Below are 15,456 nucleotides of genomic sequence, written 5' to 3' on the forward strand. Positions count from 1 at the left end.
TGAATAGTGTAGCTCACCCAAAGATGACGTAAAAGTCACGATCAGGTCGCATTTCAGTTTTGACCACAATCACATTTGAAAAGATCCCATTTGAAGCATTTTGGCTAAATGACAAAACAAAACATGATTTGGTGTGCAGTCAAAAGGGGTCAAAACTAAGCCGGTGAGCTGCTGCACCCCGCTGAGTTGGTAAAAGTGTGTGCGAAATTATAAACAATGGGCCACATTCAGCAACCGTTCTTAAGAACAAATCTTGTTGTCTTTAAGGAGATTTTTGTATTCACCAATGTTATTTTAGCTGGGATTTGTTTGCAGGTAAGAACAAAATCTACAAGTGCTCCAGAGCACTCTTAGGGTGGCCTATTTGTTCTTAAGTGTGACAAATTCCCTTACTTCTATTGTCTAATGCTAAATAAAAATCATAGATAGATGGACAGACAGACGTATAGCAAAATGAGCAATATATAGACATTTCAAGATACCGTGTGGATGTAGGCACACACACACACGCGCACGCGCACACGCACACGCACGCACACACACACACACACACACGCACACACACGCACACACACACACACACACACACACACAGCAAGATGCAAAGATGCCACAGATCGTGCCCTGGGGAGGGAGCGCATATTTCACAACCATGTACGAAGTGACGAATCTTTATTTGAAAGCTTTAGGCCAGTGGTTCTCAAATGGGGGTATACGTACCCCTGGGGGTAATTGAAGGTATGCCAAAGGGTACGTGAATTTTTTTTTAAATATCCTAAAAATAACAACAATTCAAAAATCCTTTATGAATATATTTATTGAATAATACTTCAACTAAATATGAATGTAAGTTCATAAACTGTGAAAAAAAAAATGCAACAATGCAATATTCAGTGTTGACAGCTAGATTTTTTTTGTGGACATGTTCCATAAATATTGATGTTAAAGATTTATTTTTTTGTGAAGAAATGTTTAGAATTAAGTTCATGAATCCAGATGGATCTTTATTATAATCCCCAAAGAGGGCACTTTAAGTTGATGATTACTTCTATGTGTAGAAATCTTTATTTATAATTGAATGACTTGTTTATTTTTCAACAGGTTTTTAGTTATTTTTATATCTTTTTTTCCAAATACTTCAAGAAAGACCACTACAAATTAGCACTTTTATACAATTTAATAAATCAGAAACTGATAACATAGTGCTGTAATTTACTTCTTTTTCTCTTTTTTTCAACGAAAAATGCTTTACTTTGATTAGGGGGTATTTAAATTAAAAAAATGTTCACAGAGGGTACATCACTGAAAAAAGGTTGAGAACCACTGCTTTAGGCTACCGAGAGCTGTCCCGCCTTACTTAAAGTTACGTTGTGACATGATGTATTTCCCCCACGGGATAATACGAATTTCTCTTCTGTAATCTGTTTGTTTTCTCTGTGTGTCTGATGTTTGGCTTTTCCGCCGGAATTGTGCCCTTATATGGGGAATTAAGAGCGTTTACCTATACAAATTACGGAATTAAGGGCGTTTACATATGCATATTGGGGAAATAAGGGCGTGTTTATATGCAAAAGATTATAGATCCGCAAGCGCTAACCATTTGGCATTCAGCAACGTTTAAGAACAGCAGGTGGGAACAATTTTGGCGTTTAAGAACACGTCATGAATCTGAATGGACTCTTCTTAGGAAATCACTTAGAAAGAAAGATAACAGGAAAAGTTAGGAACTTATTGCTGAATGGGGCCCATTGCCTCTCCCTTATCAGCAAAAGGTCATGGTTGTGGCCTCAGGTTGTAGGAGACAGAAGGATGATGTGCAGGTAAAAAAGTATTTTAAATGTAACACAGGATGTGTAGCAAAAGCCACAGCAACACACACATTAGCAATCTTCTAGCCCTGTCTGCAGGGAAGGCTGGTATTTATAGCAGCCTGATTGGCAACTCGGAGAAGGTGTGCTCGGGGACAAGTGAGAGAACCAGGGCTCTAGGAGCCACACAGGAAGTGGAACAAAAATAAGGCCACCAACCAGGAAGTAACAACAGAAACCAAGGAAACACAATAATATGTCAGACCTGGATGACAGGTGGTGACAATTGTGGCAATAAGCTGAAACATTAGTCAACTATGAAATTCAATTTAGACTCGAAGACATTCCAAGGAAGACACGACAAAATGGTTGTGTGCTCCCAACATTTCTTACCTGAGTGAGGATTATAATGAATTTATCATCTAATCAGGTAATGCAAGTGTTGTGCTGAAAGATATAAACTTTCAATCAGTCGCCATCCAACTGAGACCGGACATTCTAAGGTAAGTGATTGTTTTATTATGTTTGTCGTTTGTATTCCTTGTTGAGCACTTAGCAATACTGATACATGATGCCTTATGTTTTGACTCTGGTCATTATCTGCTATGCACTCAGCTCTAAAACTTGTAGCTCATTCTCCTTATATTCAGCCTCAAAAATATAAGGATATGGATCATCGTTTGTCCCAAAGTAGTTGTTGTTGGCTCTTATGAAGTGATCAAAGTAAATAGCGAATGTTGTGATGCGCTGTGAAATCAATGTGCCCAGGAAACAAATTCCAGTAATGCTTAAAATGACCAAAATATGGTAAAGAAAAAGATGATAGGCAAAATTCCCTAAAAGGTGCAGTTCCCCTTTAAACAATGTTATAAGCTTACCGTCAAAGTTGGCCCGATAGTGAAGCCTGATTAGTCCAGAGCAGTGTTGCAGTATCCAATAGGCTTCCTCCTGGGTGCTGGTTTCCAGTGAAATGCTTTGGTTCTCTCCTCGGACGCGCCCTTCAAGCTGATAAGCTGGTTGATAAAACTACTCAATATTATCGGATATGTTCTTTGGATCTTACCAACAAGAGGTGGTGACCCTCTCGTAACCCGATCTTTTCAGCCACAGAGCCCGGCTGGACGGATGAGATGAAAATCCCGATTTCGTTGCCACCGACAAGAGTGATGTCCTTCAGTAAGTGGTCACTTATCAACGTGAACTCCTGAACAGGCTTCAGGGTCGAGGCGGTACCGGACACAGAGGACAGAGACGTACGAAACGGCCTGTAAGCACAAAAAAATATAAACAGGAGGCTTGACTTGTTATAGGATGACTAATCTTCGTGTGTATTGTCCAAAGCATTCACACATATAATATTCTTATTATTATTTCATCCTATTTTTTGTCCAACTTCTTTTTCCACATTTCTAATCCGAGTCACAATCCACATTCATGACCCGTGTGGTATCCTCTTTATGTAGTCCAAAAATTACCAGCCATTTCACATTATCCGGGACATTTTTTACCGCCAATTTTTAAAAACTTTTTTCCAAACCACTAGTCCAAAATCAAAATATTACTTGCCAATGTTAGTCAATTGCTAGCATTCTAACATTTTATTTTGGTACTTTACGCATGCTAACTGTTAGCATGCAAGCTTTCTTAGCTATTTTTGCAGGTGTCATTTACTTTGGTACTTGGCGCATGTTAACTCTTAACATGTTGACGCTGTTTGGCTACTTTGATATTTTGCGACTTGACAGAGGCAGACAGTTAGCATGTAAGAATGCCAATATTAGCATGCAAGTTTTTCAGGTGTACACCTCACAGTCATACATTTTTGTACTCGACAAATGCTTACTGTTAGCATGTTAACGTTATCATGTTAACTTTTTTTAAATATTTTTTAAGGTATACACCCCAGTCATACATTTTGTTACTTGAGACATGCTGATTGTTTTTGTTACCTGATGTGCAAACTGTTAACATTTGTATTTGGCTTTGGTTTTTGAGCATTCACAGGCAATTTCTTATAAAATGTTATTATTTAGTTATTTATAATTTATTTTTTTTAACACATATTTCTAGAATATATTTCATAATATTTCTATGTTTCTTTTACTGGTGTTAAGCACTTTGTGTTGCAACTTGCCTGTGCATGAAAAGTTATATATAAATAAAGTTTGATTGATTGATTATCATCAATAAGTTATTTTCTTTTAATATTTTTTCACCAACATGTTCTTTTCCTTCATACGAGAAGTAAACTTAATGTAAACGTAAAAATTATGGCGTGGTTAAACTATCGGTAAAATAATGTGTAATTGTAACCACGTGATCCATCCATGCATCCATTTTCTACCGCTTGTCCCGTTCAGGGTTGCAGGGGGTCACTGGAGCCTATCCCAGCTGCATTCGGGCAGAAGGCAGAGTACACCCTAGACAAGTCGCCACCTCATCGCAGGGCCAACACAGATAGACGGACCACATTCACACTCACATTCACACAATAGGGCCATTTTAGTGTTGCCAATCAACCTATCCCCAGGTGCATGTCTTTGGAAGTGGGAGGAAGCCGGAGTACCCGAAGGGAACCCACGCAGTCACGGGGAGAACATGCAAACTCCACACAGAAAGATCCCGAGATTGAACCCGGGACATCTCAGGACCTTCGTATTGTTAGGCACATGCACCATCCCCTCTCCCACCGTGCTGCCCACTAGTTAACATGTCTGAAAAAAATTGATCATAACCAAAACAAATCAATAACTTGTGGGCAGCATGTACCTATCCAGAGAAAGTTTCCTGAAGATGTTGGTAAACTGCTCCATGTCGTAAATGTCCATGCCTTCTGACTGATGGGATGAGGAAGACGAGTGGACAGAAGGTGGGCCGCGCTTCACTTCATCTAAGGATTTTAAATAGAAACATGTCAATCCAGGTGCACATTTTGTATAGTGGGAAATTGCACTGTGTATTTTACCAAATTCTATTTCCATTGTGTCGCTGTCAAAGTCTGAGAGGCTGGAAAAACAGAATTGGATGAATTAAACAATGTGAGACACGTAACGAGTGATAATAATACACACACTCACACACAATCTAATGAGAACCAAAACATGAGCGGTACCAGATATTCATTTTTTACCATGATAACGCACAATTTTTTTTACAGTGTCAGATTATTTAATCCCCTACTGACCTGAATATAAGACAACTTTTACAACACCTCTTAAGTAGGGCTGTCAAGCAATTAAAAAATGATAGATTTATTAATTTTGCTTTGAAATTAAACAATAGTGTATTTTTAAAATTCTAAGAAAAGCCCTGAACTCTAGGTATTTCTATTTGTGAGCTTTGGGCACCACGCGATTTGATTTGATTCAGAACCGATTCTCAAATCTAAAGTCAATACTTTTTTAATAATATTGGGTGCCAGTTCTATGATCAACTACATTTGCCCATAAATAAATAAACAGCTCTGATAAAAGTATTTATTACTTAAAATAAATAAAATAAAATAAATGTATTAATTACTTAAAATGCTACCCGAACATTTTATAAAGTCAAATACAAATAAGGCAACAAGAGAAGTATCCCACACGTCTCTTTTTTTACAGCAGATGTGGGCATCTACAGCAACAAAATGATTTTCTTGAGTGGCTGGACAGAAATCGTAAATTATTCTAAAATCATCTTTTTTTTTTTACACCCCTACATGACATTATTATAAAGATCAATATACAGTACAACTTAGCTCATGTTTTAAACTTTATTTAACGACAGAACATGAAGTTATTTACATTTGGGCTTTTTTTTAACTCTCTCTACTGGCAGACATGCAAGTGTGCGATTTATGGAATGCACAGCCGAAAAAAAACAACATTCTCCTTCCAACAAGTACATTTTCAATGTAATGTATATATAATTGTTGTTACAGGAATATTTTCACATGTTTGAGCAAAGTGGAACGCTTTGCAGTCACTGCCTTTGGCCTTTGTTTTGTTCAAACACAATGCTCTCACCTTGTTTCTTATCAATGAACACACACACAAATATTATTCTCTCTGGCTTTAATGGTCTTACATAGTTCCAGATGCAGGGAGCGAGAGTGGACAAAAATGTGTATGCCTGCGTAACTTTGAGTTTCGATCTCCACCAAAGCGATGGACAAAAGCATGTGAGGAGGGCAACCATTTTAGAGAATGCTCCAAACTTCAGACGGTTCTCTCCAGCACCGCTATTGCTAATGTTTCTACAGTACTGACTCGTTTTGTATAAAATTGATTGTCCAAATTCAATTCTAGACAACTCTCATTATTTTAGACAGCCTCGGAATTAAAGAATCTGGGTGGACTCGTCCCTCCAAAAGGGAGGGTCCCAATAACATACATGTGTTTTATCAGAATATTGATGAACAGATGTGTAACAATAGCATAAAGTCACTTCAATGTGGATCAAAATTATGCCATTCCTCCTTAGCTTGTGTAATAATAAGTACAAATAGACAAAGTAGACATTTAAAGAGTAGAAGAAATCAAATATTAGATGATAAAGTTAACTGGAATTCATATATAAAAATATATCAATATTGAATAAAGCAAAATATGTATTGGACAAAAAAAAAATCACTCCATTTTCTCTCCTGATCGCTAGTGTTACCATATCTGAGTAATTGTGTAGAAATATTGGGAAATTAAGTACACTCCATTCATTGACTGTGTTTAAAAAAAAAGGTCAGATAGAATAAAACAATGTTGGATATAGATAACATTCAAATCCTTTATTTGTTGAATCAAAAATACTAAAATTCAACGATGTAGAGAATTTGCAAAGCAAACTACAACCTGCTACCCAAGAACGTACAACAATTCAACTCAGCAAAAGAGGAGAAATATAACCTTAGAGAAAAATGTAATTTAAAACATTTGTATGCACGTACAACATTTCAAACATTCAGCATATCAGAATGTGGAATTAAATTATGGAATGGATTAAGCAAAGAATTCAAACTGTATGCATGTTTGAAATAAACTTAAACCATAATCTATGAACCATGAACCATAGTAGATGGATGCTTGTTGTGCTGAAAAAAAAAGCCTTGTCTACTCTAGGCTAAAAACAAGACAACATTCAAACTTATTCATGAAAGCTTCCATGTATCTATTTTATTCGTCATCTGTATGTATGTTACATTGTTGTAATTATTTAAAAAAAAAAGTTTTACAATAACCTTTGTTCGTGTTTGGAAATAATTAATTGGATTTACATTAGAAAGGGAAAAATTGCTTCAGTCATCATACTTAATCAGAACGAAACTACTAACGAAATCCGAGCTGCCACTATATTAGACACAGTTCTGAATAGCATGTGTACTCCAGCACCACCTGCAACAATACATGTAGTAGTCGACTCGATTGTGATCCGATTGTGCAGGCGGACATGAGCGCATGAAGCCGCAGCACCTACCTGCGGGGCTGGAAGTCGTTGTCTTTCTCCCTCTCTCTGCGGTACAGGGATGCTTTCTCGGGGGGCTCAGGTTTTGTGGACAAAATGCTGTCGTTACGGTAACGCAGCTGGAGATAATTACATTATATTTTATGGAAACATCACATGAAGGATAAAACTGTAAAAATTTAAGGCGAGGTCTTCACCATATTTGGCCTGGTGGCCTGTTCCCTCATGGAGTGATGATGTAGTGGTAAGGAGTACAATGTGAGGGGGGGACCCAGGCCAGGGGAATGTGTGGGAGTCATAGGGGGCATGATGGGTGAAGGAGGCAGGGAACTGCAGGCAAGCACGTTTGTTGGCATGACCTCCGGAAGATCTCCACCGTTTACTGTAAGAAAGCGCAAACGGTTGACAAACAGGCCTTGTTCACACTGAAGGTCAATTCCGATTTTTTTGCCCATATTCTACCTGTATCAGATTTTTCCACGTAAGTGTGAACAATGCAATTCCGAATTTTTCATATCCGACCCAGGCCTCTTTCATATGTGGATATAAATCGGATATTCTGTACATGTGATTCGTCCTCAATGTGAACGCTACCGTGCTAAGGTCCCATTCATCCGACCACAACGTCGTCAAAAAGCGATAAGGGTCATAATTTTTTGCCAAAATAAATAGTAGACAATTGCTCACAAATCAGGTGAAAATAAAATGTTTTAGGAACTCACATGAAAGTTTTACCACTCCTGTCTCCGGCTGCCGGCCCACAGACACGCTTTTCCAGCAGACATCGAAGCAAAATATCCAGGAAGAGACACTTGTTCGCTTCCTTCTTAATCTTTTGCGCACAATAATTTGGTAAATATTGACTTAGGTTGCGCCGGTAGTCAGACCTTGAAAGGCATTTTTACTTCAGTAAACATTGCAGTGCATGTGTTGCATGTCCGCATGCGGGTCAGAATGCATTCATATTAGAAATCTTTTTTTTTTTTTTTGTATTGTGAACGGCCTCTAAAAAAATTGGATTTGACAAACAAATCCAAACTGGAAATCCAACCCTGCAGTGTGAACGGAGCTATATAGATGATACAATGTAAGAAATATGTCATCTAGCTTTCATGTTATGGCCAAATATATTACCTGCAAGATGACAAGCCTCCATAATAACTGCATGCTCTTTGGGTAACACGTTCTTGGATCTGTTCTAAAAGACAAAATAGATCTTCAGCTTAATGTGATGAGTTGCAGAATTCTAATGCAAGCAACTTTTTACAATGAAATTTTCCCAGTGTATTGCAAACAAAACATTTTTGAAATAATAGCTGGCGTTAGATCAGTTGGCATTTTTTTCCAGGTCTCCTTATCTGTATGATCAATCATGCCTTTATAAATAGAATGTACATACAGTGGTGTTTGGGCACTTTAGTTTGAAAATGTGTAAACTGGTACCTCAACTTAAGAGTGTTTTTTGATAAGAACTGTCTCTGATGGTTTAAGTTGAAAGCAAAAATTTGAGTTACAAGCATCCCCGCCATTAGTCGGCATAGCAAATGTCACAGTGAAAACCCTGTAAGATCCACCCAAAACATCTGGTCTTATAGCTAGAGATTGCATGACTTTGTTTTTCCAAGCATGGGAAGGAAGAAGTGTGAACGACGAAGCTGAGAAGAGGAAGTGGATTGTTATTATCATTATTATCATTATTATTATTGTCAAATTAAAAAAAGAAATAATCAAAAACACGACCAAGTTTGTCCCCGAATTGGCAAAGCAAACCAAATGTATCGCAGCTTGTCTGCACCATACTGAAGCAGAATGAGTCTAACGCTAGCCAAAAATGTTGAAATAATATCTAAACTGCAGACATTAATCCATTGATAAAAAGAAAAGCTGCTGATGGTGTGTTTGACAACGAAGCAGCTGGAAGGAGATACAGTAGAAGTCCCCTCTCCAAGGTTAATGTTGTACATTATCATTACATTACTACATAAAACTCTATTGTAGTTGTTAGTGGTACATTTTATTGGATATTTTTATACGATATTGCTGATCTAAAAGTTGTTTTTTCTTTTTAAAAAGCATGTTACATGTTAAAATGGTGCCGTTTTGGTTTTGGGTAGGGGGCAAGCACCTAATAAATTGATTTCAATTCATTTAAATCAGAGACATTGATTTGAATGCAAGTGTTTTGAGTTAAGAGCTCAGTCATGTACAACACTTAAGACCTTTAATATAATTATATGTGGAATTAAATTATAGAATAGATTAAGCAAAGAACTCAAACAATGTACTAGTATGATTCACTTTAAGAGGCTGTTCAAACTTGTAGTCTTTACAAAGTAAAAGAAAGAATAAGTTCATAATTGTATTGAACCTTATTAAAAATGAGATATTACCCATCATGTTATGTGAATTATAATTGATTATAACTATCAAGAGAACTGTCATATCTAAATATGTATATTTAAACTGTTACATATAAGAATAGGGAGTGATCACATGTGTAATTGCAATGAATTGGAAAAGGGGTAGGATTAAATAAGCTTTGCTTTTCGGACATGTTGTAAAGAGAAATGAGAATATGTAACTTACTTGTGAGATCACGTAACATATTGTGACTGCATACATGTTGGAAATAAACTTAAACCAAACCAGGACCATCGAAGCTCTTAAATTGAGGTACTGCTGTATAAAAATGTGAGGGGTGGACGGCGGCTCAACTGCTTTCAAATTGGGACGCCGTCTAAGGCGGGGCTCATCAGGTATCCTGTCATCTGGGGAGTCGTCACTGGACCATTCGGATTGGCCCGGAGCAAGTTTTAGCTCCCCTTGACAGAAGGTGGTTGGGGTTGAGTCCCTTAGCAGGTTCTGAGTAAAAAAAATAATGGAAAAAAGTCCTGAAATATTTTTGCAATAACAAAAAAAAACATATATTTATTGTTGTGCTATCAATTTTTTTTTTTAAATCAAATTAATCACACTATTGAATTTGGAATATTCATGAATAATAATAGATTATTACCCGCTTGCCTAATACAAATTAATTTAAAAAAGAACCCAATATTTTAACAAAATGCAATTTTATCATTAGAATGTCAAACAGGAACACGTTTTCAAAGAAAACTACACTTTGAAAAAATGTTTTGTCTATAATTCACAATCCTTATGTAAGACAAAAACATGTTTTTCTCATTCTAACTAATACATAAACTCTAGTAAAAGTCAGCTGCAATTGAGTCAATAGAAGTCGCTCAATTCCGCCTATAAAGCGCTCTAAAAACATCCATCAATGTTTTGTGTACACACTATAAGTATGTATGTAATGTAACAGGAACATTCATAATAACATGTAATATTTATGTATTTTGCTCATTTTATACATACGGCAATGCATTAATTTCACAAATGCATCGTTCGCTATTTCCTTCAACAACACTAAGCATCAAGCGGCAGTATTGTTAAGTGCTAAACATGAAATACAAACTTCAAACATGACAAAACAATCACTTACTGTACAATATCTGTTCTCACTGGGATGCCGATTGATAGGATGTTCACATCTTACCATTTAGATGAAGAATTAATCATAATCCTTATGAAGGGTTAAAAAAAAGTGCAGCAAACAGTTTCTTTTTGTGTCTTTATCGCCACCTACGAGTTTAAGTTCAATGTCAAAGTTGACCAACATTTTGGTTTATGGCCACAACCTTCTACTATCCAGGTCTGAGGCATAACTTATAAACTAAAACTAATTTTCACCAACTCAGCAGCAGCATCTCAGAATGTTAATATAGCAGCATAAGCTAGTTTGCTCTCTGTGATCACGGTGCCGGTAAAAATAGTTTGCATTAGCGCTTACAAAACAAATATTGCTAATACTTGTTTAATATTCAAGTCACGAGATGGCACTGGAGTTCTGTTGGCGGTTTTTGGATGTTCTTTTAGCAGGCTTTATGGGCTCTAGAGCAGTGGTTCTCAAACTTTTTTCAGTGATGTACCCCCAGTGATAATTTTTTTTCATTCAAATACCCCCTAATCAGAGCAACACATTTTTTGTTGAAAAAAAGAGATAAAGAGGTCAAATACAGCACTATATCATCACTTTCTGATTCATAAAATTGTATAACAGTGCAAAATATTGCTCTTTTGTAGGGGTCTTTCTTGAACTATTTGGAAAAAAAGATATAAAAATAACTAAAAACTTCTTGAAAAATAAACAATGATTCAATTATAAATAATGATTTCTACACATAGAAGTAATCATCAGCTTAAAGTGCCCTCTTTGGGGATTGTAATATAGATTCCTCTGGATTCATGAACTTATTTCTAAACATTTCTTCACAAAAAAATAAATCTTTAACATCAATATTTATGGAACATGTCCACAAAACATCTAGCTGTCAACACATTGTTGCATTTCTTTTCACAGTTTATGAACTTACATTCATATTTTGTTGAAGGATTATTCAATAAATATATTTGTAAAGGATTTTTGAATTGTTGCTATTTTTAGAATATTTAAAAAAAAATCTCACGTACCCCTTGGCATACCTTCAAGTACCCCCAGGGGTACGTGTACCCCCATTTGAGAACCACTGCTCTAGAGCGTACTCCTATTAGCTGCATTATTAGCCACCCAGTAGTCGCCGTATTTTACGAGTTAGAATGCATTAAAAAAAAGAAAAACATATTTGTTCTTGTCCTACACAACAATTGTGAACTATAGGCAAAAATCCCCCAAAACTGCAGTTTGTCTTTGAATGTCCTTAATTCTTGTCACTTGAATGCACAAAAAATATTTGTTCAAAACAAATTAAGTCCAAGTTGGGTGTGTTTTGAAGTGTAATTTGCCAGCAAGCATAAAAAAGAGTCACCGTCTCCTCACTCATTGGCACTGACCTGATTACTGACCGTATAAAAACCTGCGCTGGGAACTGCCCTTTTTTGGGAATTTTGGCCATCGCTTGCAATCTTTAAGAAAGACATGACGACGGATGGATTTTTAAAAAATGCATTCTAACATGTAAACAAACGTAAATAAAAGACCGCTTACAGCGGAGCCAAATGGAGCTCCTCTATTTAGCTCATAAAATCCAATAAATAACCATTCAAAAACCACCAACAATAGTATACTTACATTTTGTGACTTGAATATTAACCAAGTATTAGTGATATTGTTGCTATAAGCGCAAACACAGACAAACTATTTATAGCTGCGCCGTGATCACTTCCTGTGTGTCCCTATGTTTACATCATCGAGTGGTCTGCTGTTACCTCACTTCCTTGCTCCCTGTAAGTTTATTCTAGATCACAAATCATGCCTCTCACCTGGAGAGAATAAATCTGAGTAGGTATTCCGACAAGTTGGTACACTTTGTCAGCCATTTAGGAGCCGAAAATGGCAAGAACAGGACAAAAAGACGCTTTTCTTAGCAAGGATTATGAGACATTCTTCATCTAAATGGGATTATATGAACATCCTATCAGACAGCATCATAATGATAGCAGACCTTATACAGTAAGTGATGGTTTATTATGTTTGTTGGCTCTCATAAAGTCTGCACTGAGTAATAATCAGTAATGAAGAAAAAAAAAGCAAACGTGATGCATTTTTTAAATTAATGAGCCACGTATACTTGAAATTAGCAAAATAAGTAAATATTGAATGTTATTGTAAAAGTGGCCATTACTACATTACCTATATATCATGTATACAAAACCTCAATGGAGAAGTTAATAGGCAGAATTGCACAGCTCTCGTAAGTTTTATTGTAAGCAATCTTTTGATGGCATGTTATTAAGTATGGAAAAAAAATGAATAAATAACATATTTTCTCATGTCTTTCCTGATGATTGTGAACAATAGGCAAAATTCCAAAAAGGTAACCATCCACAGTTATGGTAATGGAAGCATGTACGGTCAAATTGCATGAATAATCGGCACAAAATAATGCGATCATTTTTTTAGATTGATCACATGAGTTAAATTATTTTTGACAGCCCTACTTTATTGTCAAAACCTCAAACCTGATCCAAGGCTGGGCTACCAATGTCCTTGGAGAGGCGCCTTAGGCGAGATTCCAGCGTAACCAGCTTGGCTTCTTTCCGCACCATCTCGATTTGGAGCTCATCGCTCTTCTCCTCCATTTCCCTAATCTGCTTGCGATACTTGTCTTTGTCAATCAGACTCTGTGAGAACTGGTGCTGGGCCTCGTCTCTGGACCTGAAGGCCTGTGCATGGCCGAAAAATACACGCACAATTATCAATGACAGTTGTATCGAGACTGGAATATAAATAGGAACTTAGTGTGTCACCTGGTCTCTCTCTTTTTCCACTTCCTTTAGTTGCATGTTGATGGTGTCCATGCGGTTGCGGTACATCTCACAGTCTTTCTGCAGTGTGGAGCACTTGAGCTCCAGATCCTCTTTTTCCTCTAGGTACTACACACACACACACACACACACACACACACACACACACACACACACACACACACACACACGCACACACACACACACACACACACACACACACACACACACACACACACACACACACACGTACACGCACACAGACACACCACAATGACAATGAGATGTAAATACAATATGTAACGGTGACATTAGCGAAAAAGCTTTTATGTAAAAGGAGGTCAAGTTGTGTGGTTTTTCAATGATCCCTACATGATGAGCAATATGGATCAAATACAGACACAACTTGGATTTACTAAGTCTAAAATATATTTTAATGATGTTGTCAGTGTGCACACTGCAAAAACTGAAAACCAACGGTATATTTTGACAAATTCTCTAAGTATATTTTGCACCTGAAATTAATCTGGTAGTAATTTCCCATAATATTATACATTTTTAGTAACTGTTAGATAACCAACTTTGCTTGTAACCCCCTCTTGGTGTGATGTCATCATAAAGGCATGTAAAACGATTGTTTTACATGCCTTTAAAGTAATCATACACCGGTATGATTACTTTAAATCTTTATACAATTCAATATAAATGAATGGCTATTGCCCTGCGATGAGGTGGCGACTTGTCCAGGGTGTACCCTGCCTTCAGTCCTATTGTAGCTGAGATAGGCACCAGCGCCTCCCACGACCCCAAAGGGAATAAGCGCTAGAAAATGGATGGATGGGATGGATGATTGGCTATTTCCGGACCTCTCTGCTTTTCCATCTCCTCTCCTATAAAGAGCATAGCCTGTGTTTCCTAATGCTCTTTTTAGCATTTCTTCAAAGCTCTTAAGGAAAACATCAGTAGAAGAGGACGCAAAATAGAATACTAGTGTCACATCTTCTTTTTTTCTCTTTCTTGAGCGCAAGGACTGCTCTTCTCTCTGCAGGTTCTGACTCAGTCTTTCTACTCTCAAGGGTGCTCCTGATTTTCAGGATTGCCTTTTGCTGGAGTCTTTTGCATTTTTTCCATCCAAACTTTAACCAGAACCCTTCTTCTTTAGATTTTAGAACATTATGGCTGCAAATTACACTCCTCTCGCTTGGTCTGTCCCATTTTGAACGAGTCAATTTGACTGGAGAGGCTCATTCTTTCCCCATCGTTTGAAAATGTATGCAGACTGACCATTTCTTTAGTTGTATTCCTACAAACAGCAACAATGCATCTGGCAGACATATTTGATAGTTCCTTCAAATAATGCACAAAACAACATGATTCGGGATGAGGATGCTACCAAAACAAATAAAAATGCCTCCAGTCTTCTACAGGTGACAACAGCAGGCTGATGCAGGTCCGCCCACATTTTTGAGCTAAAAGTGAGCATTGCAAAATGTACTAAAACTTGTTAAAAAACAGACCTAAAATTACTACAGTGTCGATTTTGTGCGTGGGGAGGTGGGGATTTTACCCGTAGACATACTTTTTAGGTTCAGAACTATGAAATAAGTGCCGTCCAGAACTATGAAATAAATGTCAATGATGGCAGCATTAGCGGGCCCCTTTAGGCAGTAAATGCATACATGATCAAATATGTATTTTTTGTCCTTCATATCAGGTATTTTTCTTGTTTTTGCTTGAACATATGTAGAGTCACTGGCAGTGCTTCTGGTTTCCCAGCATGCCTTGTGGCACATTTGTAAACAGTTGAAGAAGTCATGGGTGATTGTTATTGTTTGTTGTTTTTGTTGCCTTTCTCTGTGGTAGTTAGTAGTCATGTATGTGTCATAAATGTTAGATTGTTGAT

At 37.1% G+C, this 15,456-nt stretch overlaps 1 protein-coding gene across 5 annotated transcripts in view; it reads right to left on the reverse strand.

Annotated features, from left to right (window-relative positions):
- Positions 1 to 15,456, reverse strand: part of card11 (caspase recruitment domain family, member 11) — an 83,507-nt gene that overhangs the window by 17,276 nt on the left and 50,775 nt on the right. For 4 of the 5 annotated variants that reach the window (XM_061884988.1, XM_061884987.1, XM_061884986.1 and 1 more), the window contains exons 8-17: positions 13,557 to 13,682; positions 13,269 to 13,472; positions 9,963 to 10,109; positions 8,382 to 8,445; positions 7,445 to 7,629; positions 7,260 to 7,366; positions 4,774 to 4,814; positions 4,578 to 4,698; positions 2,872 to 3,073; positions 2,687 to 2,813 (exon numbers count right to left, since the gene is read on the reverse strand). In XM_061884988.1, the coding sequence (XP_061740972.1) occupies positions 2,687 to 2,813; positions 2,872 to 3,073; positions 4,578 to 4,698; positions 4,774 to 4,814; positions 7,260 to 7,366; positions 7,445 to 7,629; positions 8,382 to 8,445; positions 9,963 to 10,109; positions 13,269 to 13,472; positions 13,557 to 13,682 (1,324 nt within the window). The remainder of the gene's footprint in view (positions 1 to 2,686; positions 2,814 to 2,871; positions 3,074 to 4,577; positions 4,699 to 4,773; positions 4,815 to 7,259; positions 7,367 to 7,444; positions 7,630 to 8,381; positions 8,446 to 9,962; positions 10,110 to 13,268; positions 13,473 to 13,556; positions 13,683 to 15,456) is intronic. The other variant, XM_061884989.1, reaches the window with a different exon arrangement.

This window comes from Nerophis ophidion, linkage group LG23 (assembly GCF_033978795.1).
Source record: "Nerophis ophidion isolate RoL-2023_Sa linkage group LG23, RoL_Noph_v1.0, whole genome shotgun sequence".
In the NCBI taxonomy this organism is placed as follows: Eukaryota; Metazoa; Chordata; class Actinopteri; order Syngnathiformes; family Syngnathidae; genus Nerophis; species Nerophis ophidion.